At 41.1% G+C, this 25,227-nt stretch overlaps 2 protein-coding genes across 3 annotated transcripts; one reads left to right on the top strand and one right to left on the bottom strand.

Moving 5' to 3' along the window:
- Positions 1-219: 219 nt before the first annotated feature.
- On the bottom strand, positions 220-11,800 carry LOC115144044 (pantothenate kinase 1-like). 2 transcript variants are annotated; one of them, XM_029684670.2, is made up of 7 exons: positions 11,134-11,800; positions 7,897-8,249; positions 7,319-7,578; positions 6,625-6,801; positions 6,386-6,509; positions 3,726-3,851; positions 220-3,313 (listed from the first exon to the last, which is right to left on the bottom strand). In XM_029684670.2, exons 1-7 carry the CDS (start codon positions 11,438-11,440, stop codon positions 3,254-3,256), a joined length of 1,407 nt encoding a protein of 468 aa, XP_029540530.1. In that variant the 5' UTR covers positions 11,441-11,800; the 3' UTR covers positions 220-3,253. The 2 variants fall into 2 exon arrangements, with proteins under 2 accessions (XP_029540530.1, XP_029540531.1); XM_029684671.2 differs by lacking the exon at positions 11,134-11,800 and adding an exon at positions 10,117-10,286.
- A 1,964-nt stretch (positions 11,801-13,764) lies between these two features.
- LOC115144559 (5-hydroxytryptamine receptor 7-like) lies at positions 13,765-17,685 on the top strand. The gene is made up of 2 exons (XM_065002298.1): positions 13,765-14,242; positions 14,719-17,685. Exons 1-2 carry the CDS (start codon positions 13,765-13,767, stop codon positions 15,477-15,479), a joined length of 1,239 nt encoding a protein of 412 aa, XP_064858370.1. The 3' UTR covers positions 15,480-17,685.
- The last annotated feature ends 7,542 nt before the right edge of the window (positions 17,686-25,227 follow it).

Raw genomic sequence — 25,227 nt, 5'->3', positions numbered from 1 at the left:
ATCTAAATGGACTGTTTGAAAATGTGAATCATATTTTTATTTGGCGTACCCACGACGGCATTGTGCGTACCCTCAGTTTGGGAATAGTCGGTCTATGTCATGGAAAGAGCAGGTGTTCTTAATGTTTTGTACCAAGTCTTCACTAGGCAAGTCTTATAAACACACACAACAGGACAAGGCAGTACATCAGAAAGTGAATGCAACAAACTCAACATATCATCAGGTTAGAGAACAGTTTTAATGACGACAAGCAAAACTGAATTCATAGCAAGACCCAGCTCTGTAATCCAGTTCAATCAGGTTCAGAGTTACATATATTATTTGCCATGACATGTATGCAGTAATTCAATTCATAAAGCACATTTAAAAATCTGTCCTAATTTATAGCTGAAAACTCCACCAGGTTAAATTGGGATAAAAAAAATAAACGTATGATGTTAGGGAAGTCAGTTTGGGGATGAGTCCAAGATAGCATCATATTCCTTATATAATGCGCTACTATTGATCAAAATCATCGCCCTGGTCAAAAGTGGTGACCCGTCATTCAGGGTAGGTGGAGCAGATGTACAGGGGCGACCCGTCATTCAGGGTAGGTGGGGCAGATGTTTTTTTTTTTGGGGGGGGGGCTGTTTTGCATGTTATATTTTGGCATTAATACATGTCACATATCAGTTTGCAAACAATGCAACAAAAATATATAATTGAGTTAATAAAGTCGCATACAAACAGGCAGCTCCAAAATACAGGTGTTTCAGCCTAGCTCAGTGCTTTCTGTGGTGGGGCAGGCCAGCAGAAAATAGGAGCATTGCACCGTGATTGGCTCAGTGTTCTGTCACTCATGGGGACACTACATCACTAGCCTTTAGCAAGGGTAGACATCAAGAATGTGAGCCCTTTGGGTGCTGCCCATAGAGTTACATTAGAAGTGCCCTTCCAAGAAGGCTCAACGTCAATGACCACAGACAAAATGACATCAAATCACGTTATATGTACAGTAGCTTTGATTGGACTGATCATGTCAACATCTTACTTTCAAAATCTTAGCTAGCAGTCATCATCATAAATCAACTGGCAAATCCTTTTTAATCCTTGTCATATGAAGAGAAATAATGAATATAAATGTCTAATACATAGACATAAACATTACACAACAACTTGGAAATCGCAAATTCAACAATGAGTTGTTTGGAAGGAATCGGTGACAGTGGCTAACAGCAAGCATTGCAACTGGGAAGTCAGACTGGGAAGATATGTTTTGAACAGTCATCCAACTCAAAATTGTAAATCTTTTTCTTTGATGACAAAATTTGTCAACATACGACTGCCGCGCACAGCAAGGTGAGTCCAAAAATGTCTTGTATGCTGCTGCATAAATGATGTAATATGCCAGGGAGATATGGTCATATCATCTATGTTTTTTTTTAAAGGCAGTAAACCAGGCTGAATGAATTGTTTTGCTGCCAGACAAGGCTCCGCTGATAACCAGGTGTAGCAGTGGTAAGGATTCACTCCATGGTGCTGAAAAGAAAGCTCTGCTGTTGGGACAGCTTTATATAGGCCCTAACAGTTTGTGGGCACCGCTTGTCGTCGCTATAGTGCAATTAATGTATTGTTTAGTGTTGTGTAGTGTAGTGGCTTTGCTGGCATGCATCTAAAAAAAATTGGGGGGGGGGGAGTTTTCCACACCAAGATTTACATGCTAATATCACCACTGGTGAATTATATATGGAAAAGCGTAATCTGTTCCAAAGTATCACACTATAGGGAATAGGATGCCATTTCAGATACAGCATGGATGTATTGTTTGGATGAGGAAGTTGGTCGTGGGACCCTCTGAAGTGGACAGGAAGGCAGAAGGGTATGCAGCTCACAGCGGTTCACAGGCCAGCTATGCAGTTTCACTTGAAACCAAAATGCCATCATGAAATGTCATGAAATTTAACCAAGAGATCCAGTAGGAGAGTCAAATCTCCTTTTGAGTACTCAGCACAGTACATCCAAAACAAATATGAAATGACTATCATAAAGCACATACTGATTATTACAGGTAGGAAGGCAGGCATAAATGGTCCCCATCTTTGATGACAATGAAAACAACTGTAGTAAGTACATATTGTTAAAGTCTCTTCACATAGAGGTGAACACTTTGCGTGGCACTGCTTAGTGTGTCAGTGATTTGGCTTTGCTGAGGAGCATGTACTTAATAATGATAATTAGGTGGTTGCTTATATTTGTCTTATTTCAAACACGTGCATGTGTGTATTAATACGCATGTGTGAATTGAAAATGTGTTTTTCTGCATATCCCAACTCCCCTGGAAAGTGGAGTCACAGACAGGATCTATTTTGTGAGGTTTCTAAGGATAATTTAGTACTGAAGGCTTGGTTCCAAAGTGAACTGTTTCAGTAAAACAGCAATGGAATTATAAGGCATGGGACAGGAAAGAATATACATAATACTGGATTCAAGTGAATACAGACTTAGGATTTTGGGCACTGGTCATTCTACTGCCACTGATAAAAATAGATGCATTATGTCAAATGTTCTAAGGTTTTTCAGCGTATTATTAAGCAAAATCAACCTGCAACATTATCAGTCAAATTTAGCTATTGCTTAATGGTCCATATTCCACAAATTGGCAAATCCATAGATGACGGGTTGACAGAATGGGTTGATAAGAGTAACTGCGTACGATTCACATATTCAGTAGGGTAATACATTTGATTATATCTCAAATCATATCACAGAACATTGGGATAAGACGATTGATTCGAAAAAAAAGTGCAAAAGCTAATTGTAAGCTAATGCTTTAAGTTAAAGATCAATGTAACTACTTGCATCTTGTAAGTACTTTATACAATTTAAATTAAACAAATAAAGGACCAATAAGATACATTTTGGGGGGGGGGGGTCTCAGATCACAAAAAAAGTAAACAAAAGCAAATACACACGAAGGATCAGGGGTCAGTAGCGTTTGGCTTAATCACACATTCAATATACAGTTAGGGTTTTTATAAACAATAGGTACCCAGGTTTGCTTTTCAGTGGCAAATAAAACACCAACCTCATCTCCTCCAGCCTGCATTCATAATATTGAAAATCAATTTTCTTAAACATCAGCAGACGAGGAGGAGGATAATTAGTAGAACCTCTTAAAACAGTTAAATTATTCAAATGCATTTTCCCCATTTCGTCCAGTCAGTAGCAGTGTCTTGTGGTGAGAGTTAGGGTTTCGCCTCGGTCTGTCTCTGTCTCAAAGGTCATCTGTTATCCTCAGTAGTTCCAGGAAGGCACCGACGGCCCCGAAATAACCCTGAAAAAAACAGAGTGGCTCGGCTTAATTCATTATCTGTTTAGGTATTCGGACAGGTTATCATCAATAACCTTGATATTCCTGCTCAGCGCCCAATTGTAACCTATCCAAATATATGCAGATGATCTGTTGTTTACCCTTTTTATTGTACAATTAGACTAAAACAGGTGTGCTGAACATCCCTCACATAACACAGAACGTGGGCGGCAGGTAGCCTAGCGGTTAGAGTGTTGGGCCAGTAACTAAAAGGTTGCTGGATCGAATCCCTGAGCTGACAAGGTAAACATCTGTCGTTCTGCCACCGAACAAGGCAGTTAACCCACTGTTCCTCGGTAGGCCGTCATTGTAAATAATAATTTGCCTAGTTAAATCAAAATAACACATATATATATATATATTGCAAACTACTTACCTCATGCTCTAAGAAGAGAGCTTTTAATTGTCCTTTGGACCAAAAGTCCATGGCATACGCAAGCAGCTTCGTTGACACAGTATTGATTCTCAGGAAATTCCCAACAAACACCACTCTTTCAATTTTCTGAAAGACAACATTGAACCATTGGTAAACCAGACATTTTTAGAGCTTGCAAGAATGACCGTTTCATAAAGCAAGACAGAATTTGACATTTCAAAAGTAAGATGTAAAAAAACAACAAAAAAAAACAATTTGTTTAAAGACCTTAGGCCAGCTGTTTAAAGACCTTAGGCCAGCTGTTTAAAGACCTTAGGCCAGCTGTTTAAAGACCTTAGGCCAGCTGTTTAAAGACCTTAGGCCAGCTGTTTAAAGACCTTAGGCCAGCTGTTTAAAGACCTTAGGCCAGCTGTTTAAAGACCTTAGGCCAGCTGTTTAAAGACCTTAGGCCAGCTGTTTAAAGACCTTAGGCCAGCTGTTTAAAGACCTTAGGCCAGCTGTTTAAAGACCTTAGGCCAGCTGTTTAAAGACCTTAGGCCAGCTGTTTAAAGACCTTAGGCCAGCTGTTTAAAGACCTTAGGCCAGCTCTCTCAGACTAATAGCCATAGATAAGGGACGTCAAATTAGTTCCATGGAGGGTTTAGTGTCTGCTGGTTTTAGTTCTTTCCTTTTGAATAAGACCTAGGCAACCAGGCTTAACATTCATATTTTTAAATTGTACCATTATTTAACTAGGCAAGTCAGTTAAGAACAAATTCTTATTTACAATGACGGCCTACCCCGGCCACACCCAGACAACACTGGGCCAATTGTGCGCCGCCCTATGGGACTCCCAATCACGGCCGGATGTGATACAGCCTGGATTCAAACCAGGGATTGTAGTGGCGCCCCTTGCACTGGGATACAGTGCCTTAGACCACCACGCCACTCGGGAGCCCAAGGTGAGGGGAGTTCCTTCAGTTCCCAATCAGTGACCCGCAGACACTCGGCCCTCCATGGAATGAGTTTGACACGTGGCATAGATGGATGTATTGTTGCCATCTAGGGGAGAGAACCTGACATTACAGCAGTGGGAGGAGCTTCGTCTCATGCTTCAGTGACTCAGCAGCAAGGGAGAAAAAGATTGAGCAACAGCCAAGAATGAACAGCTCAACTCCTGTGAATGACATTGTTGCAGGGCTAACAGAGTAAGTCCGCTCATTCTAAGTAAAGCTCTACCGACAAAAAAAAGCGGCGCACTTTGCAGGCTGGTTTTAAGACTTCCCCCAATTGATACACTGGACACTATATGCATAGGTAACTAGAAAGCTGAATCAAATGTACATTTGTGTACCTCGTGCTCAAAACACTACAATGGGGTTACTCATGGGGCAGATAATTTGCCCACTTGATATTTGTGTCAGAAGACTTCCTGTTGTTGTTCTATGTGCTTTGATAGCCCTGTACAATGCTGCTTGATCTCCATGCCACAAGGCAACACTGTAAAGAAGCTGAAAGCACACAGAGTCCATTCCCATCATCCATCACACTTACTGCTGAATCCACTTCACTCCTTTGCTTTATGGTGAAAGAAAAATCACTTTGAGAAAGTTGACCCCGTACGTTACAGTCACAACCACAGTGTGGTATATTCTCACTGTTTGAATCAGTGTTCATTTTGGCAGCTATTTTAAATAGAGTTTTAGTCTTGAAATACATTTGAGTCTTAGTCACGTTGTAGTCATTTCATCCTACGTCGGTTTTAGTTATTATCAGTCGACTAAAACTAGACTATTAAATAATGAATATTTAGACTTTTCCAACTAGACCTACTATCCGTAGCTGGCTACATTGATATTGTGGCAGATTGTAAACAATAACAGCCATAATTAACCACGTAGGCTATAAAGCCTTTGCTACAGGTTTAACAATTTAGAGCTCTGATTTTCTCCCCATCATAATTGTCATGGGGGGAATAACAGTGGTTTCCTTGAAAAGAGGAGAATATGAAAATGCTGGAAGTATTACTTCACTCCTAATATCCAACAAATAGCATTTGTTTTTCCCTTAAGGAAAAAGCTACCTCAACTCGCATTTGCAGACCGCGGCGTGAGAGCAGCAACACAGGCGAGTGAATAACAGCACACATGGGAAAATAGAGCCCCTGTTGTGATCAAAGCAAAAACAGCCTACATGAAAGTACAAGAGAGAGTAAACATCGTTGTTTCTAGTTGAGGTTAGTGACAAGTCAAGTGTCCTGGCTTCTCATCAGTTGAAAAGACTAACGAGTGATTGAAGTGACCACCTGGGAGCTGTGTGGGACAGCCGGGCAGATCAGCTCAGACCGTGCAACTGAAAGATGTTAATCCTGCCAATGAGAGGATTGCATGAAATAATCTGCATGCATGTATGCTTCGTGTCAAATTAAATGTTAATTTGTTTCATGTGGAATTCTCATCTTGTCACATTTCCGTAGACTAAAATGAAAAGTAATTATTAATAGTTATCGGGGGTTTTTTCAGGGCATCTCGTTTCATTATCGTCACAGTTTTAGTCAGGAAAAATAGGTTGTCGACAAGTATTTTTTGTCAGAGCTATTGTTGACGAAATTAACACGGGATAGAATTACTCATTGAAGTAAGACTTCCACTGAAACAGAAGTAAATACATCTACTTTGTACCTCATTCACCGCACACATACGAGCAATAGAACCAATGTTGTTGGTGATGGTGACGAGAGTGGCTCGGGCTAGGTCCTCCTTACTGATGCTGACACGCTTCTCCTTGCTCATCATATGACCAAAACTGCAATGAATTATTCACGGGGTTAGTTTCCATAATACTCCGTTTTCAAAGCATACTGTTACTGGAAGTCTTGAGGTTACAACACGTATCATGTATCAGCTAACTTAGAGCTCACCTAGATGCAACTGCAGACCCCTGGAGGCCGAAGCGTTCATAGTCTCCTCCGTAGATGTCCTTCACCAGTTTGTCCACGTTGCTGCTGTCCCCCTTCGCTGCCATTTCCAGGGCCTCCTCGAAAGTCTCGCAGCCAGTCAGCAAGCAGCACAGGCCTAGGAAAGTACCACCTCCCAAACTGTGGGGGGGACAGGCAATTAATGTGACCTACTACTCTATGGGTTGTACCACTGTTTAGCTTGCAGAAAACAACCCACTGGGCACAGACATCATTTCAACATCTAGTTTTGGTTTAGATTTGATTGAGTTGTCAACTAATGTGAATTCAAGAAAAAATATCACCATGTCATTGGATTTAGGTTATAAATTTGGTTAAAAAAAATACAGAATTCCCTTACGTTGATTGCTTTTTCTTTCTTTCATCACATTACATTTTTTCTTTGTTGAGATTACATGGAAACACCAGTTTTTGCCCAGTGGGAAAGTTGTATTTGACTAAGAAGTTATTAACTAGTTACCGCGGTAACTATTATCTAGACTCAAAACAAGGATACTTTGAATACAGATGAACGCGAGCAATGACAGAACTGTGTTACCAATGACAGATCAAATAAATACAGCTATCATGATGTGGAGTGACACAGGATTACCTCTGTTCGCCTACACTAAAACAGCAACAGATGACATTTATTTACCTGGTGCCTGTGACCCGTTTGTAGTTGTCCTTCGAATAGACTGCCAGGATGCTGACCCCTGAGCCAATGTTTACCAACAACATGGGGAAGGGGTTGTCAAGGCAACATGCTCTCTTGACACAGTTCTCACTCTCGGGATCAGAGGGGTTCTCGAAAAAGTAGCACTTTGGATGGCCATTGAACCCCACTGAGTCCACATAGAGAAGACCATGGATAAGACAGTCCAGTTCGTCTAGCTTCTGTAGCTCTAGGTTGGCGATCTGGGAGATGGAAAGCAGAAGATCTATAAGACTATAGGACAGAAAGAGAAACTAGAGTGGTTATGATATGCAAAGGTAACTCCTCCAAGAGCATGAATTGTCTATAACACACCTCAACCAGGCAAGCCTAAACCATCAACACCTACTCCCATCTAATCACATGAGAAACCATGTTGCCTGTAATGATCACGCCACAATATAGTTAACTGACTAATGACATGTAATAACATGCAATAAGACATGAATTCACATCGCCTGTCACTTTCAGTCATTCTCCCTGGCCGACAACACCCAATCGTTCTAGCAACCACCACGCACCGTCCTAAAGTCGTCCTCAAACTTGTACGCCCCTCCGCCGGTGGCACAGAGTGTGGTGTGCAGGCTGGAGAAGTTCTTGTCTCTGCCCATCTGGATGAAGCCCAGCATGTCTTGGGTGGGGAAGCGGATGAAGTGCAGGTTGCCCTTCCGGCCGCACATGGTCAGGTTTTTCAGCTCTAGGTGGACATCGCGGATGCCTGTGTCGCCGTAGGCCACATTGGAGGTCAGGTAGTGGCGGATGCTCTTCAGGCTCTCCACCTCCTCCTGCTCCTCCTCCGCCGTGATGTCCTTAGGCTCAAAGTAAACCAGCTTCACCAGGGTGCCGCCGATGTCCATCCCAAACCAGGGGAAGGCTGGAACAGAAAACAAAAAGTGTTTTGAGAGATTAGTTGGTAGATTCAGGAAAAGCTTGGTCACCATTGCCTGTAGAAAAGCGCTGTTTAGCTCTTATGGAATTGTGCAAAATCCTCTATGGAGAAATGCATACTCTCAAAACAGAGGGCTCTAGTATTCTGTCTATGTCACAACTAAGCTATTGCTCCATATAAGTCTACCAATGAACTGTGCTAACTGAAACTTACTCAAACCTGTTGCATTTTCTAACTTGATTTCACTGAAGACGACAGCATCATGGCATATTATGCACACGTCATGTCTTCATATTAGTAGATCATTGTGACATGTTTCTCTCTTTTTTTGGAGAGAGGAAGGAAGGGAGAGGAAGAAGGTCGTCTTAAATTCACAGCAGTGTGTTTGCTCTGCAACAAAAGATGAGGGTTTTGTTGCCATGGAAACCCCGGCATGGAGAGAAGATTGCCTGGATATCCTGCCTAACTCTCAATTAACTCTTGAGTGTACAGTACAATGAATATGTAGTCAATACATCGGCAGGCAAACTGGTTCAATAGCACTTCATTTGACAGAGGGGTGTATAGTCCCTTATTGCTCATTCCACAAACCAGCCTGGTTACATTCAACTATGTGTGAAGCTACAGAAAAGCAGTAACCAAAAGACATGCTTGAGGTGCTTAAAATAGTCAAATTTGAGATGTAATTGTTGATTTGGTTCTGGCTTGCAATGATACCCAGATTACAACACCATTACACCTCTGATATATGGTCGATCCAATATATCAGAGGTGTACTGGTGATGTAATTTGGGTTGGACAATCAATTTCTAGAAGCGGAACGTGACATAACATGAATATATTGATCTCAGCAAATGTGTGAGTGTCTACTCTGGAATCTTCACTGACTGGAATCACGTGCTTTCAATATCTTCAGTCAGTTGTGCTACAGACAGATCCTGCATTGCAATGGTTTCACTGTAAATTGACAGAGGACTGAATGCTTGAATGTCTACCACTCATTCTCAAGTAATGGCTGAGCTATATTGCTTTTACTATAATTTCACAGTGGTCACATGCATGTGCAACAAAGGACCAAAGCTCAAGTCAATGGAAATGATTTAACGGCATACATTTTCATAGTTGAGTCTGATTGGCAAAGCCTAGCTCTATTTGGGCTCCCGAAAGGCGCAGTGGTCTAAGGCACTGCATCTCAGTGCTTGAGGCCTCACTACAGACACCCTGGTTTGATTCCAGGCTGTATCCCAACCGGTGATTGGGAGTCCCATAGGGCGGAGCACAATTGGCCCAATGTCGCCCGGGTTTGGCCGGGGTAGGCCGTCATTGTAAATAAGAATTTGTTTTTAACTGACTTGCTTAGTTAAATAAAGGTTCAATAAAAAATTGTCATAAAAATTGGGATTCAGTTTGTTGCATCCAAGTGGGAATTACCAATAAGAGACATCAGCAAAGCATATGATGCTTATTCAATTGATCATACTGGAACGTAAAAATGTTGTATTTTAGCAACTTGCTGCAATTGTCCACAATCCCTTCTATTCAATTATATAATAGAAGTGGTATTTTTGGATTCAAGACTTCTTTCCACAGTTCCCAGAGGAATGCAGACAAGCCAGCAGTGTTCTAGCAACCTCTTGGACAAATGGCTGGGTTGCAGGCATTGAAGACAGATAAAGACCGCTTCTAACTACACCAGCCAAATAGTTCCTGGCGCCAAAGTGTAACATTTGTAAAATTGCTGTTTGTTTGCTTAGATTTGATTCTGCCGAGGTAGCAGATGTAAATAAACAAATAAATGAAAGTAAGCAAATAAGTATATTTCATCCATTTAAAATAGAGTAAAAACTCGTACCTGTTTTTTTTAAACAACAAACTTAATTGTGATCCTCAGGTCAAGTTGCTTATGGTCAAATACACTTCATACCAAGACTGACAAGTAGTGTCACTCAGTCCTAATGAATTGTGGCATGATGTCATCACAGCAATAAGGCAGACTACATTTTCCTGACATAGTGACACATTTGTTTTACAATGTTATATTGGAGACAAAGAAAGATCTGTGCTATTCATGGAGCTGGCTGCTCTGTCAGTTTCTTCAGCCAACTTCCTTAGGCAAGTGCTGGCGGCTGATTGGTCGACATTATGTGGCTCTCATATCAGCAGCGATTTCAGCACACCTCCTGACTTTGGAACGACCAATGAAAAATGGCTCGACGGACAACATCAAAAATTTCACAATAACAAAGGGGACGAGAGAAAGAGAGGCTAAAGCTCTATTACCAGGAGGGTTACATTCGTGTAAAATACAAATTATTATTGCATAGTATGATTAAAACATGTAGAAATAATACAGAATATGGTGCTTGATTCTTATTGCTTGCTGAATTCTGCATTTCTCATAGACATAAATAGCTTATGGAATGTACTTTGAGGATACAGGAAAACAAAACATTTCTCCACATAGGAGTACAGGCCCATTATTCATTACAGAAGCAGTATCAATAGGAGAATTGGGCGGATAGGCTTCCCTATTTACATTCTTGGAAAAGCCTCGCAACGCGATAAAGCGATATTCTATCCTGCATTATAATGTCTTAACTGGTTCATTGTGTCATCCAAATAGACTAGATATAGGAAATCTAGGCGACTGTCACTTTGGACACCCAGAGCTATGTGCAATCAATACTTAGGCCGAACCCCCCTCCCTTTCATTCCTGAGAGGATGCTTTGAAATTGTGTAGGGCAGAATTTGACCGAATGTGTAGTTTCAATGTCGTATAATTTTCATTTTAGATTTTAGACAGCCGAGATGATTGACATCATCGATGCTGAAACAGTGTGGAAACGATTCATATTGTGTCCTACTTACGCGGTCGGTTCTTTTTGCCAGAATCCATTCTTCTCCTGAGTCTGCACCGCTTTGGAGGCGACCCATTATTATGGGCATCCTCCTGAAGATGGTGGACATTTTCAATTCCATTATGGCTACAACCACCACCACCACCACTACTACTACTACTACTACTACACCCGCCACTACCACTGCTACTGGTTCCGTTTGAACCTAAAACATTGCAGCTCCCGTTGTCAGTTTGTGTAGGCTTGAATCCATTTGTCAAACCATTCTCTTGGCAAGCGCCTGTTCTTTTCTGATCCGATGCTTTGCCATTATCCATTTTTTTTTTTGCGCAGGGAAAGCACTAGCGGGCAGTCTCCGAAAGGCGAAATCTGTCCGCTTTCCTCGGCGATGTTTCTTCAAAATAATGTCAGGATATTTGGTAAAGATCTATTACGACGATAAAAAAATAATGATGTTTGGTCGATGTGGATAATGGGACAACAACTGCTAGAACGTTTGACTAAGGTCACTGTCTTTATACAATCTATGGGTCACTGTCGGTCATCTTGCTTCATCATGCTCCTCTTGCGGCAGCTTCAGAATTAAAACAGCCAGCAGCCTACGTCATTGTATACAGGCTGTTTCTTACAACCCCCAATTTCCCCTGTGGGTATTATTATTACATTGTTTTATCATGCTCCTCTTGCCGCAGCTTTTCGAGTAAAGCTAGCCGACAGCCTAATGTCATTGTACAGGCTGTTTCATCAGCCTGGTCTCTGAGCATTTTGTATTATTCTGTACGTAAATTCTGTACGTAGATACTACTTTTCGTCTGATATATTACATTTGGTACAGTAACATCATTTTACGGTGGATCGATGGCCATATAACACCAACGTCTAGCAACCCAGAGGTTGAGAGTTCAAACGTCATCATGGGCAACTTTAGCATTTGAGCTAATTAGCAACTTTTCAACTATTACTACTTTTTAGCTACTCTGCAAACTACTTTGCATGTCAACTAAACCTTCCCGAACCCTCACCTTAACCCTTTTAGCTAACCTTACCCTTTAACCAACTCCTAAACTTAACCTTAACCCGGACCCCTAACCTAGCTAACGTTAGCCACCTCGCTTGTTTTTGTAACATGCAATGTTACAAAAATGTTAAATATCATACGTTTTGCAAATTTGGAATCCATTGTAGTTTTCACAAATCTGTACGTTTAGCAAATTCATAACATATAAAACGAATTGTAATTTGTAACATATCATTGATGGACATCCACAAATTAGCACATATCATGCGAAACATAACATATCATACTAAATTGTGTCTCAGATTTTTGTACAGAATAATACGAAATCCTCTGAGACCAGGTTGGTTTATTACATTTCTAAACGACTCTTATTGCTTGCTGTCTCCCTTGCCCAAATCAGTTACTGTTATATTGTTACACATGGTCTCTGACATTGCTCATTCTGATCTTTCTTAATTACAACTTTTTTTGTGGTGGTGGTGGGGGGGGGGGGGTTATGTGTGTGTTGTTGTTTTTTAAATTATTGCTAGGTATTAGGCCTACTGCCCCGTTGGAGCTAGAAACACAAGCATTTCCCTGCACCTGCGATAACATCTGCAAATCTGTGTACCCAGCCAATACAATTTGATTTGATGAACTGACTAGGCTAAATTAACAGTGTATTACTGTGTAATTATTCTTGTAGTGCAGCCTATCAAGAATTGGGCTAATTATGCTACATTGTTATACTCTAGGTCTACTTAAGAACAATGTACAAAGCCTCATTACAATTATTGGCTGTGTTGTATCCTACCTGCAAGGCCTAATAAGAACCAAGTACTGCTAGAACAAAAGGTGTGTCCAGTATATTTTTCAAAAACTTAAATAGAAAAAATAGCTATCCTACATTTGATTAGGACTACATTTATAGATTTAGCCTACCCAAATTTCCCCTAGCCATTAATATAGATGAATCCTAAATAGGCTATAATATGCCCTATATAAATCTATGTGGGGAAAGAATGATATTGTTACGTATACCTAGAATAAAACCACAGGATGGCGCCAAATGATGTGTTTCAAAGTGTATCAACCCCCCCACCCCCCCCACCCCACACACACACACACACAGATTCTGTACTCTCTCTCACACACACACACTTGGTATATGTGTTGCTCCGTAAAAAAAAAAAAAATCTGTGATAGGCCTATGAATATACTTTATGTTGACTGAATAATGTCGAACCAGACTAGGCTACATCTACGCGGGTTCTTCTGACGTCATCCCGGTATATTCCCTTTCGCCAATAAAACATTTTCTCAGTGAGTTCTTTGCTGCGGTAGCCACTCGCGTGAGGGTGACCAATGAATCGCATTACATTTAACAATGTATTACAAACCAAGCTTGTTAACGGGAGTCTGTTTATCCTATTAATCTACTCTATCCCATTAACCTGCTGATTTGGCGCCGGTGGATGGATAACTGGCCTACCGGGACTGGTCATTTAGAAGTTGTGGAAAAGACAAAGGTATCAATTTAGTTGGGAGGAAATTATCATTGTGATTTGATGGATACCCAATGCATTATTAATAACGGATTAATAGGCATTAAAATAATGGTTCCAATGAAATAGTATTAATCTTATGAGATCATATTTGACCAAAAACCTGATGAAGGAATTTGCCAGGACCAGCATGACTACAGCGGGGATGGATCTGCGTTTGCTGAGAGCGCCCCAAACAACCATCGCAATTTTGCCAACTCTGAGCTTCACGGAAAATGACACCAGCTGCGGGGAGCAGATTCTTAGCCACCGGAATGTGGAGAAGGTGCTTATCGGAGGAGTTCTCACTGTGCTCACTTTGTTCACTATTTGCGGGAACTTACTTGTGGTGATATCCGTGTGCTTTGTGAAGAAGCTGAAACAGCCCTCCAATTATCTAATTGTCTCTCTGGCCGTGGCAGACCTGTCCATAGCGGTGGCGGTGATGCCCTTTGTCAGCATCACGGACCTCATCGGGGGACAGTGGATCTTCGGACAGGTGTTCTGCAACGTTTTCATTGCCATGGACGTGATGTGTTGCACTGCTTCGATCATGACCCTGTGTGTAATAAGCATAGAAGGTGAGTCAAGATGCCTTCATTAATGATAAACCAACAAATCTTTCATTATTGCAAATGTAATTTTTTTCCCCCAAAACCATTATCTATGCAGGTTAGTCTAATTTATAAAAAATATATGTCAACAGCAATTAACACCAAAGTACTTGCTTACATTTTGTATTCTACCATTGATGAATAATTAAGAATGGATTTTCATTTGTATACCCAACCCTATACCATGGATGGCCAACCCTCCTCGAGAGTCACTGGGGTGTGCAGGGTTTTACTCTAAGCCTATCACACCTGCTTCTAAGGATCTTGATTAGCAGAATCAGGTGTGTTAAAGCAGGGCTATAGCGAAAGCCTGCACACAGCAGCTCTCCAGGAAGACAGTTGGACACCTCATGATCTATACTATCCTGTGTGTGCTATATTTCAATCACATTACTTTCATCAGAGACTTCACAATATTTTTAACTCATCTCTTTGCTGTCACAGGTACCTAGGCATAACTAAACCCTTGACCTACCCTGTGCGACAGAGTGGGAGATGCATGGCGAAAGTAGTTCTGTCTGTGTGGCTGCTGTCTGCTTCCATCACCCTGCCCCCGTTGTTCGGCTGGGCCCAGAACGTCAACGATGACAAGGTGTGTCTGATCACCCAAGACGTGGGCTACACCATCTACTCCACCGCCGTCGCGTTCTACATCCCCATGTCGGTGATGTTGATTATGTACTACCGCATCTACCGAGCGGCCAAGGTGAGCGCCGCCAAGCACACCATCCAAGGCTTCCCCAAGGCAGAGGACGAGCGTAACAGTGTTGACTGCGTGGCCACGGCCTTTAAGCTCCAGAAGGAGGTGGAGGAGTGTGCCAGTTTCTCTCGTCTGCTTAAGAACGACAGGAAAAACATCTCCATCTTCAAGCGGGAGCAGAAGGCGGCCGCTACGTTGGGGATCGTTGTGGGGGCCTTCTCTGTCTGCTGGCTGCCCTTCTTCCTGATGTCCACGGCCAGGCCCTTCATCTGTGGGGTAGAATGTAGCTGCGTTCCCCTCTGGGTGGAAAGGTTTCTCCTCTGGCTGGGCTACGCCAACTCCCTCATCAACCCATTCATCTATGCCTTCTTCAACAGGGACCTGAGGACCACCTACCGTAACATCTTGCTCTGCAGGTACAGGAACATTAACCGCAAACTCTCCGCCGCCTGCATGCACGAGGCCATCAAACTGGCTGAGAGACCGGATCTGGAGATCTAGAACAGTGTTTCTTAAACTTCTCTAACACTTTGCTACACAAGGACCGGCAAACTATGGTTTAGATCAGGGTGTCAAACATTCGACTGCGGCCTGTGGTTGGTTTGAGTAATAAAAAAAAACTCAATGTAGTGATAATGGACTTACATTTTTACAGTCTCTTCACTCTGTCCATCTTGTTAACAATCATCAAAACGAAAGCTTAACAGTCAGGGAGCATCAAAATTACAAAAATGAGGTGCAAAATGAGTTTGACACCCCTGGTTTAAATGAAAACTTGGGCTTGACATATGACTAAATTGGAGCAGACAACCATCTGTGGTCCACAGGTCCACAGACCAGGGGTTGAAAAACACTACTCTCGACTGAGGAATCCTATTCAGTTCATGAGTAGAGAAGGCTACATGCATGTGTATAGAATAACTGACATTATTGTTCATACCTGGCACACACAAGAACATTAGATCCACATCTTGTCAGGTTATACACAGTACATTTTGCAGTGTTCATTTCACTTAAAGAGTTCATTTTAACACTACCTCAGATAACATATAGTCCCACTCTACAGAGTGTAAAAAGTACTCTGATTGTAGTGTTACATTTTGAGTGTTAATGTAACAATTCATATTATAAAATATTAACATTGGTCTCAGAGCATTTCGTATTATTCTGTATGTAAATCTGAGACACGCCGTTTAGTATGATATGTTACGTTTGATATGGTTACATAAGACAGATGAAAAAAAAGGACGGTAGTTGGTCGGGGTGGTTGGGTGGGCGTATAACATGGGATGAGTGGGCGTAAAACATGAATATCAGGAAACCTAAAGAACTTTGCAACAACTTAGCATGTTTGCTAACCCTTCAGCTAACCCTAACACTAACTTTAACCCTTTAACCTAACTCCTAAACCTTAACCCTAACCCCAAGCTAGCTAACGTTAGCCATCTAGCTAGAATTCATATCATACATTTTTCAAATTTGTAACATCTGGTAAATTTGTCAAATTCGCAACATATAATACGAATTGTAATTTGTAACACATAATATGAACTGGGTGATGGACATCCACAAATTAATACATAACATATGGAACACAACCTATCATACCAAATGTGTGCCTCAGATACAGAATAATACAAAAGAGTTCAATCAAATCAAATTTCATTGGTCACATACACATGTTTAGCAAATGTTATTGTGGGTGTAGCAAAATGCTTGTGTTTGGTCTTAGACCGGGTTGGGGTTAGGAGCTATAAAACATTTTTTTGAAATAGGAGACCACCTAAACCATGTAGACCGGAACAACCATTTCACTAATGGGTGCAATAAATCAAACGAATTGATTGGATTAGTTTAGAAACATGTATGTTATTTATCTTGTATAGCATAAGATTAATCAATCAATCAATGTACATGCAAAAACACAGATATTAAAACAATCCAACAACAAAAAAGTACCTGCATAGCATGCTGGGAAATATGATAATGAAGGTTGTGGTTTTGATGGTACTGTTTTACTCTCCACAGTGTAAAACAATAACTCTGGTTATTAACACCAACACTGGGGTTCTTTTACACCAATGAGTGTTAATTTCACTCTAACAGAGAGAATTTAAAGGTGCATTATGCAGAAATTGTTCCACCTTTTCCTGGTTGCTAAAAATATTGTGTTTGAAGCTGGTGTACAAAACCGAACGTGAAAAACAAACAAAAAAAATCTTAAAAATGGGAAGCATGAAAATATTTGGTCATGTCGCCCAACAAGTTACATGTTCCAGCTTTAACTCCTGGAACTATTGTGTGCTGTAGCTTGGAAAATAAATAAATATGACTCTGGATGACAACATAATGATGTTTGTTTCCAACATTAGGTCTGTTTTCCTAAAACAGTTAAATACGGTTTGTGTTTTGTTTCCTTGCCAAGATACTAACGAGTATTGTGATACTAGTATCGTCCCGGCCCTAACTGAGATGCACATAACATTTGTAGATAACATAGCACACTATTGTATTTGATGACAGGGCAAATAATAGTCTACGATTGTAACAGGACAAAATGATGCTGTCATGTTATTTTATTTTAATATATCTCTGTGTATTTGGTACTTGAAATTGAAATCATTCTCAGTGCATAAAGTTTGTGTGAGTAATGTACTTGGTTAAAAAATATTAAAAAATGTCAGAGTTTAACAGCATCCAACACAGATGGTGAGTCATGCTTCCAGTTGTGTATTGAGTAACAGGTAAATTGTTCATTTTATTGTGTGTTCAAGGAACAACCTTTGAAACCATGTGAAATTGTCATTATTATGTATAGAATGTTGACCAATATCAGAAAGTCATGCAAGACAATCATGTTAGTAACCTACTTATATCTGAATAGTATGACAGTTGTTGATATGGACGTTTGGTTAAATTTACCATGTACGTTTGTTTATTTGTTCATTTATTTTAGCTTTTTTTGACTTGTGTGATAACAAGAAGGAACACGTTGCACACTATGTACTGATGTGTTGATTAACATTTTTGGTAGCCTTTTTTTTTTTTGCCTGATAGTTTTGCATTTGAAATGGTTTATATTTTACATCAATACACTAGGTCAATACATCATGTTATAATTCTACATTTTGGTCATTTGACAGTAACGTGCTTGTTTCATGCCAAAGCCTAGTTAAACAAAGTATCTAAATGTTGAAGAACCAAAAGGAACACAATGTACTAAAAGAGACCAGAGGATCATAGATCTCTCCTCCCACAGGTGATCAGCATGTTCCTCTTGTCCCTCCACACAACCATCTGATAGGAGTGCTGATCACAAGCTTTAATGTGGAAACGTGATGGGCAGAGCTGTACTCACCAGAAGAGATTAGTATAATTATTAGAACCAAGGCATTAATTGCCTTGCTGGGAGAAAGGCGGGGAAGGGCACAGACTAGAGTCAGACTAAGCAGGTGCCTCTCATTCCATTCGTCAGGCACAACAACAGATGGCAGCCATTAAATCAACAAGCGGTGGTCGTGCTGACTGTAACAGTTAGACGTGGGCACTTTCCCTCAAAACAGCCTCAATTTGTCGGGGAATGGACTACAGTACAAGGTGTTGAAAGCGTTCCACAGGGATGCCAATGTTGACTCCATGTTGACTCCAATGCTTCCCACAGTTATGTCAAGTTGGCTGGATGTCCTTTGGGTAGTGGACCATTCTTGATACACACGGGAAACTGTTGAGCGTGAAAAACCCAGCAGCGTTGCAGTTCTTGACACACTCAACCCGGTGCGCTTGGCACCTACTAAATACCATACCCCGTTAAAAGGCACTTAAACATTTTGTATTGCCCTTTCATCCTCTGAATGACGCAGACACACAATCCATGTCTCAATTTTCTCAAGGTTTAAAAAAAAAAAAATCTTCTTTAACCTGCCTCCTCCCCTTCATCTACACTGAATGAAGTGGGTGATATCCATAAATGATCATAGCTTTCACCTGGTGAGGTATCTTTGTTTTTGACCACTGGATGTATAATGAGTCTCAGGTTGAGGGGGAATGAATTCAGGGGACTCAGCTGCCGCCTGGATCGCTGCTTCCAAAGCAATTGGCTTGGCTGGTTCTTTAAAGTGGTATTTGTTTTGAGGTGTGATTCATAGACCAGTGAGGGACAGCTTAATTTACAGAATTTTTATTATCCTGTGGCGCACCCTATAGATCACCAATAATAAATAGCAAATCTGCTGTATGGGAGAATTTTTAGATACCTCAATTCTCCTGTGCTAGGTTGTGAACAGAGCTACCATTGGCGCACATATGACCTTAAAACAACAATTGCATCATGATGAGACAGTGGAACCGAAAGACAATATTACCGCAACTTGAAAACCGCATGGGAGAACTATTCAGACCATTTATCTTTCCAAAGGAAAGACAGAGAGGAACACGCAGTGAGATTACATGAGGACAAACAATCATACAGCAATAGAGGTTGAATGATAATCAAATAAGATTTGATATGATTTGATGCTCGAGTTGGAGCCACTACAATGAATCTGTCTCTGACAATAAGCAAGCATTGTACTCTCACCGGCCTTTTATTGCTAAAGCAGACATCAGGGACTGCGCCCTCTGAGTAAATGAAATGTGTCTTTGGCTACAGTAACAGTAGCATCACTGAGACAGTGAGGATATTGGAACCAAGGTGTGAAAAGATGACCTTGAGTTTATTATATTATATATATTGTTCCTAGATGCACTTGCACCATAAATCTCTTTGAATTATCCTAGAAAATTGATTGATTCATCCTCTTAAATGACCCAATGATTTTTCCTTTTCAATGACCCAATGCTAAGTTGACCAGTACTACAGAGAGAAGGAAAGCCACAGAATTGAGTTAAGGATAGAGGTTGTTTCCTCTTGTGCCTCTTGAGGGGTAATGCTCAGTGATAAGTTGTTAGGAGTGCTGGATGGACATTGCATTCTTGAGAAATTGCCCTACCTGGCAGGTCCTTTTTTAAACTTCTGTTAATAATTCTCAATCATTAACACTTTTAAAGAGCCCAAAACGTTGAATTCCGGCTGGTCCACAGTCCATACTCTGAATTCCAGCACAGATATGCACATTCAAGGTATAACTGCTGTATGACAAATGGCATTCCAAGAAATAGCATGCCACATTAAATCCTCTCTGTGGGAAAAAATAACAAGATATTGCTTGTTACTACTAACCAGGTTTCCATCCAATTTTTTAGTGCGAGTAAAGTACATGTCGGGTGAAAAGTAATGACAGGCCTGATGAAAATTTGGCGGTAAAATTTCCAAAAGTCGACAAAACAAAATACGCCAGACAGGGTGGGATCTTTTGGTGTCTGTAGATAAATTATGTGAGAACTGTCGGTGGAAACGCTTTTATGCTCAAATATTTATGTAATAATCGTATCAAAGTAAACTTGGAGTCATGTGATGACGTGTTGTCGTCCCATTACGACTCGCCAGGAAAGCGTTCAGTTTATTAGGCTACAGATGAAATTCTGCACACCGCCTGGCATGGCAATTGCTCGGCATCCGACCGTAAGATGCTACAGAGGGTAGAACGTATGGCCCAATACATCACTGGGGTCAAGCTTCCTGCCACCCAGGACCTACAGTACCAGTCATAGGTTTGGACACACTGTTACATGGAATGATGCTGGAGAGACGAAGCAGGCACGGGGAGTAAAACATTTAATAAATAACGGACATGGAATGAGACAGGAACAGCGTCAGCAAACAGGTAAAACAAACAAAAGACAATCAATGCAGCAGCAAGTACAGAGCTGGGGAACTGACAAATATAGGGGAGGTAATAAACAGATGATGAGTGAGTCCAGGTGAGTCCAATATCGCTGATGCGCGTGACGAGGGGATGCAGGTGTGCGTAATAGATGATAGGAGTGAGTGATGCAGGGCAGCCTGGCGCCCTCAAGCGCCAGGGGGTGGGGGAGAGCGGGAGCAGAGAGCAGGAGCAGAGGTGACACACACCTACTCATTGAAGGGTTTTTCTTTATTTTTAATATTTTCTACATTGTAGAATAATAATGAAGACATCAAAACTATGAAATAACACATATGGAATCATGTAGTAACAAAAAAAGTGTTTAACAAATATTTTATATTTGAGATTCTTCAAAGTAGCCAACCTTTGCTAATGAAAGCTTTGCAGACTCTTGGCATGCTCACAACCAGCTTTACCTTCTAAATAAATCACTGACAGTGTCACCAGCAAAGCACCCCCCACACCATCACACCTCCTCCTCTATGCTTCACGATGGGAACCACACATGTGGAGATCATCCATTCACCTACTCTGCTTCTCACAAAGACACGGCGGTTGGAACCAAAAATCTCAAATTTGGACTCATCGGAACAAAGGACAGATTTCCACTGGTCGAATGTCCATTGCTTGTGTTTGTTGGCCCAAGCAAGTCTCTTTTTATTGGTGTCCTTTAGTAGTGGTTTCTTTGCAGAAATTAGAACATGAAGGCCTGATTCACGCAGAGTCCTCTGAACAGTTGATTTTGAGAAGTGTCTGTTACTTGAACTTTGTGAAACATTTATTTGGGCTGCAATTTCCGAGGCTGGTAACTCTAATGAACTTATCCTCTGCAGCAGAGGTAACTCTGGCTCTTCCTTTCCTGATGCGGTCCTCATGAGAGCCAGTTTCATAATTTTTGCGACTGCACTTGAAGAAACTTTGAAAGTTCTTGATATTTTCCAGATTGACTGACCTTCATGTCTTAAAGTAATGATGGACTGTCGTTCCTCTTTGCTTATTTGAGCTGTTCTTGCCGTAATATGGACTTGGTCTTTTACCAAATATGGCTATCATCTGTATACCTCCCTACCTTGTCACAACACAACTGATTGGCTAAAACGCATTAAGAAGGAAATCAATTCCACAAATTAACAAGGCACACCTAATAATTGAAATTAATTCCACGTGACTACCTCATGAAGCTGGTTGAGAGAATGCCAAGAGTGTGCAAAGCTGTCATGGCAAAGGGTGGCTACTTAGAAGAATCTCAAATATAAAATATATTTTTTATTTGTTTAGCACTTTCTTGCTTACTACATGATTCCATATGTGTTATTTCATAGTTTTGATGTCTTCACTATTATTCTACAATGTAGAAAATAGTAAAAATGAAGAAAAATCCTTGAATGAGTAGGTGTGTCCAAACTTTTGACTGGTACTGTATATACTAGGAGGTGTCAGAGGAAGGCCCAAAAAATTGTCAAAGACTCCAGTCACCCAAGTCATAGACTGTTCTCTCTGCTACCGCACGGCAAGCAGTACCGGAGCGTCAAGTCTAGGTCCAAAAGGCTCCTTAACAGCTTCAACCACCAAGCCATAAGACTGCGGAACAATTAATCAAATGGCCACCCGGACTTACATGGACCCCCCTCCCCTTTTTTTTTACACTGCTGCTACTCGCTGTTTATTATCTATGCATAGTCACTTTACCCCTACATGCATGTGCAAATTACCTTGACTAACCTGTAACCCCACACATTGACTCTGTACCGGTACCCCCTGTAGATAGCCTCATTATTGTTATGTAATCTTATTATGTTACTTTTATTATTTTATTTTTTACCTTAGTTTATTTAGCAAATATTTTTCTTAACTCAAATTCTTAAACTGCATTGTTGGTTAAGGGCTTGTAAGTAAGCATTTCACAGTAAGGTCAACACTTGCTGCATTTGACAAATAAAAATTTGATTTGAAGTTATGATGAACTTCACAGAGTGGTGGTGAAAGTGCAGGGTGATGAGCCTGACGCTCCTTTCCAATAAATATGGAGGGTCTTATTCTGCTGACATGATCATCGATGATTGGCTGCTGTTTGACAAATACAAATATTCTTGCTCTTGTGTTCACAAAAGTCTCTATCTTATCTTTTATCTGGAGACTTTTATCTCCCTCACCAACTTCAAACATCTGCTATCTGAGCAGCTAACCGATCGCTGCAGCTGTACATAGTCTATCGGTAAATAGCCCACCCATTTTTACCTACCTCATCCCCATACTGTTTTTATTTATTTACTTTTCTGCTCTTTTGCACACCAATATCTCTACCTGTACATGACCATCTGATCATTTATCACTCCAGTGTTAATCTGCAAAATTGTAATTATTCGCCTACCTCCTCATGCCTTTTGCACACAATGTATATAGACTCCCTTTTTTTTCTACTGTGTTATTGACTTGTTAATTGTTTACTCCATGTGTAACTCTGTGTTGTCTGTTCACACTGCTATGCTTTATCTTGGCCAGGTCGCAGTTGCAAATGAGAACTTGTTCTCAACTAGCCTACCTGGTTAAATAAAGGTGAAATCAAAATTTTATTAAAAAAACAATAATCTCATATAGGCTATACCTGCACTGTATCTGTGAGCTGTTGGCTAGAGCGCATGTGCCAATACAAGAGTGGGCATACTCGCTATATAACCATTTTTGGGGGGAGAAAACCATCTTTAGAGTTGAAAATGCGATGAAAACCCATTTAACTTGTTTTTTTTTTTGGTACATGGAAATATAACCGCAATGTTCACTACGTCATCGTGCACAGCCTTTTATCCACGAGTCAATTTGATGGAAACACATCTCTGGTAGGAAAATGAGCATATCGTTTTTAGGTGGATTTTTGAATATTCGCATCCTTGCTGGAATATCCTTTTTAATTTACCGTTCCACTTTATAGGGCAGGGATGGAATGTCCACGGGGCAGGCGGGATCACAAAATCCTCTTCTAGGGTAGACTTTTATGTTCTAATTTCTCAGTCTAATAAACATCCTAATAAATCAGACCTTATTATAATTAGACTTTTAAAAAAAAGAAGTAGAGGGGGAAGTTAGAGCTTAATTGTAAAAATCCTGCAGACACGTGGTGCCTGGTGCTCCTGTGGGCCATGTCTTGAAGCAGTGTCTACTCCCCTCCACCCATGGTGAGGTAAACATAGGCAGGGCTGTGGTGCTCAGAGACAAAGGAGTCTCAGGTCCAATAAATCATACAGTCCAGTGGAATATTTCCCCATGCATTTAGAGAAGCAGACTTGTGTATTAATAGACCACCACTAGCGGAGTTCTGACACAAATTGGACATGAAGCTCGCTGAAGATTCTCATTAGGTGGAGAATGAAGAAGGTGACACTGGGTGTTGGGATCGTCAGATAGAGGGTGTACATGCAATCCGTCATCGGCGTCATTACCATTGGATGAGTGTGGGTGGGACAGGCTGGTAGCAGTAGCTTCTGTGAACTGTGGACAACATGTAGGGCTTATGCATTGCCATTGAGATATTCAATTGACCATTACTCAAATGGATAGAAATCTCTGTAAATGATATAACATGGCTGAAACCTCCCAGGCCTCTCTGTGTCTGTCCATCTGTCCAGTGTCTCACTGCCACCCAGACCTCTGTCCTTTGCCCTGCGGACTCTGGGGGACATTGAGAGGAAGTGTGGGATTAATTCCAAACAACAATTCCAAACAACAACTGCCTGCCTAGCAGATGCCTGGTTGGAAGTACATCGAACAAAAATATAAACTCAACATGCAACGATTTCTAAGATTTTTACTGAGTTACAGTTCATATAAGGATATCAGTTTATTTAAATAAATTCATTAGGCCCTAATCTATGGATTTGACATGGCTGGGAATACACATATGCATCTGTTGATCACAGGTACCATACACGTCGATCCAGAGCATCCCAAAAATGCTCAACGGGTGATACGTCTGGTGAGTATGCAGGCCATGGAAGAACTGGGACATGTTCGGTTTTCATGAATTGTGTACAGATCCTTGCGACATGGGGCTGTGCATTATCATGCTGAAACATGAGGTGATGGCAGTGGATGAATGGCACGACGATGGGCCTCATGATCTCATCACGGTATCTCTGTGCATTCAAATTGCCATCGATAAAATGCAATAGTGTTCATTGTCCGTAGCTTATGCCTGCCCATACCATAACCCCACCGCCACCACGGGGCACTGTTCACAACATTGACATCAGCAAATCGCTCGCCTACAAGATGCCACACACACAGTCTGCCATCTGCCCGGTACAGTTGAAACCGGGATTCATCTGTTAAGTGCACACTTCTCCAGCATGCCAATGGCCATCGAAGGTAAGCATTTGCCCACTGAAGTATGTTACAACGCCGAACTGCAGTCAGGTGAGGATGACGAGCACACATATATGAGCTTCCCT

This window comes from Oncorhynchus nerka, linkage group LG16 (assembly GCF_034236695.1).
Source record: "Oncorhynchus nerka isolate Pitt River linkage group LG16, Oner_Uvic_2.0, whole genome shotgun sequence".
Taxonomy (NCBI): Eukaryota; Metazoa; Chordata; class Actinopteri; order Salmoniformes; family Salmonidae; genus Oncorhynchus; species Oncorhynchus nerka.
This window is presented reverse-complemented; position numbering and strand designations above follow the sequence as displayed.

Coding starts and splice junctions, on each gene's coding strand:
- LOC115144559 (XM_065002298.1), top strand. CDS start 13,765: ATGAGATCATATTTGACCAAAAACCTGATGAAGGAATTTGCCAGGACC. Junction 14,243..14,718: donor CCTGTGTGTAATAAGCATAG/AAGGTGAGTCAA, acceptor CTCTTTGCTGTC/ACAGGTACCTAGGCATAACT.
- LOC115144044 (XM_029684670.2), bottom strand. CDS start 11,440: ATGGATAATGGCAAAGCATCGGATCAGAAAAGAACAGGCGCTTGCCAA. Junction 8,250..11,133: donor TGGCAAAAAGAACCGACCGC/GTAAGTAGGACA, acceptor TTTCTGTTCCAG/CCTTCCCCTGGTTTGGGATG. Junction 6,802..7,318: donor AAACGGGTCACAGGCACCAG/GTAAATAAATGT, acceptor TCCCCCCCACAG/TTTGGGAGGTGGTACTTTCC.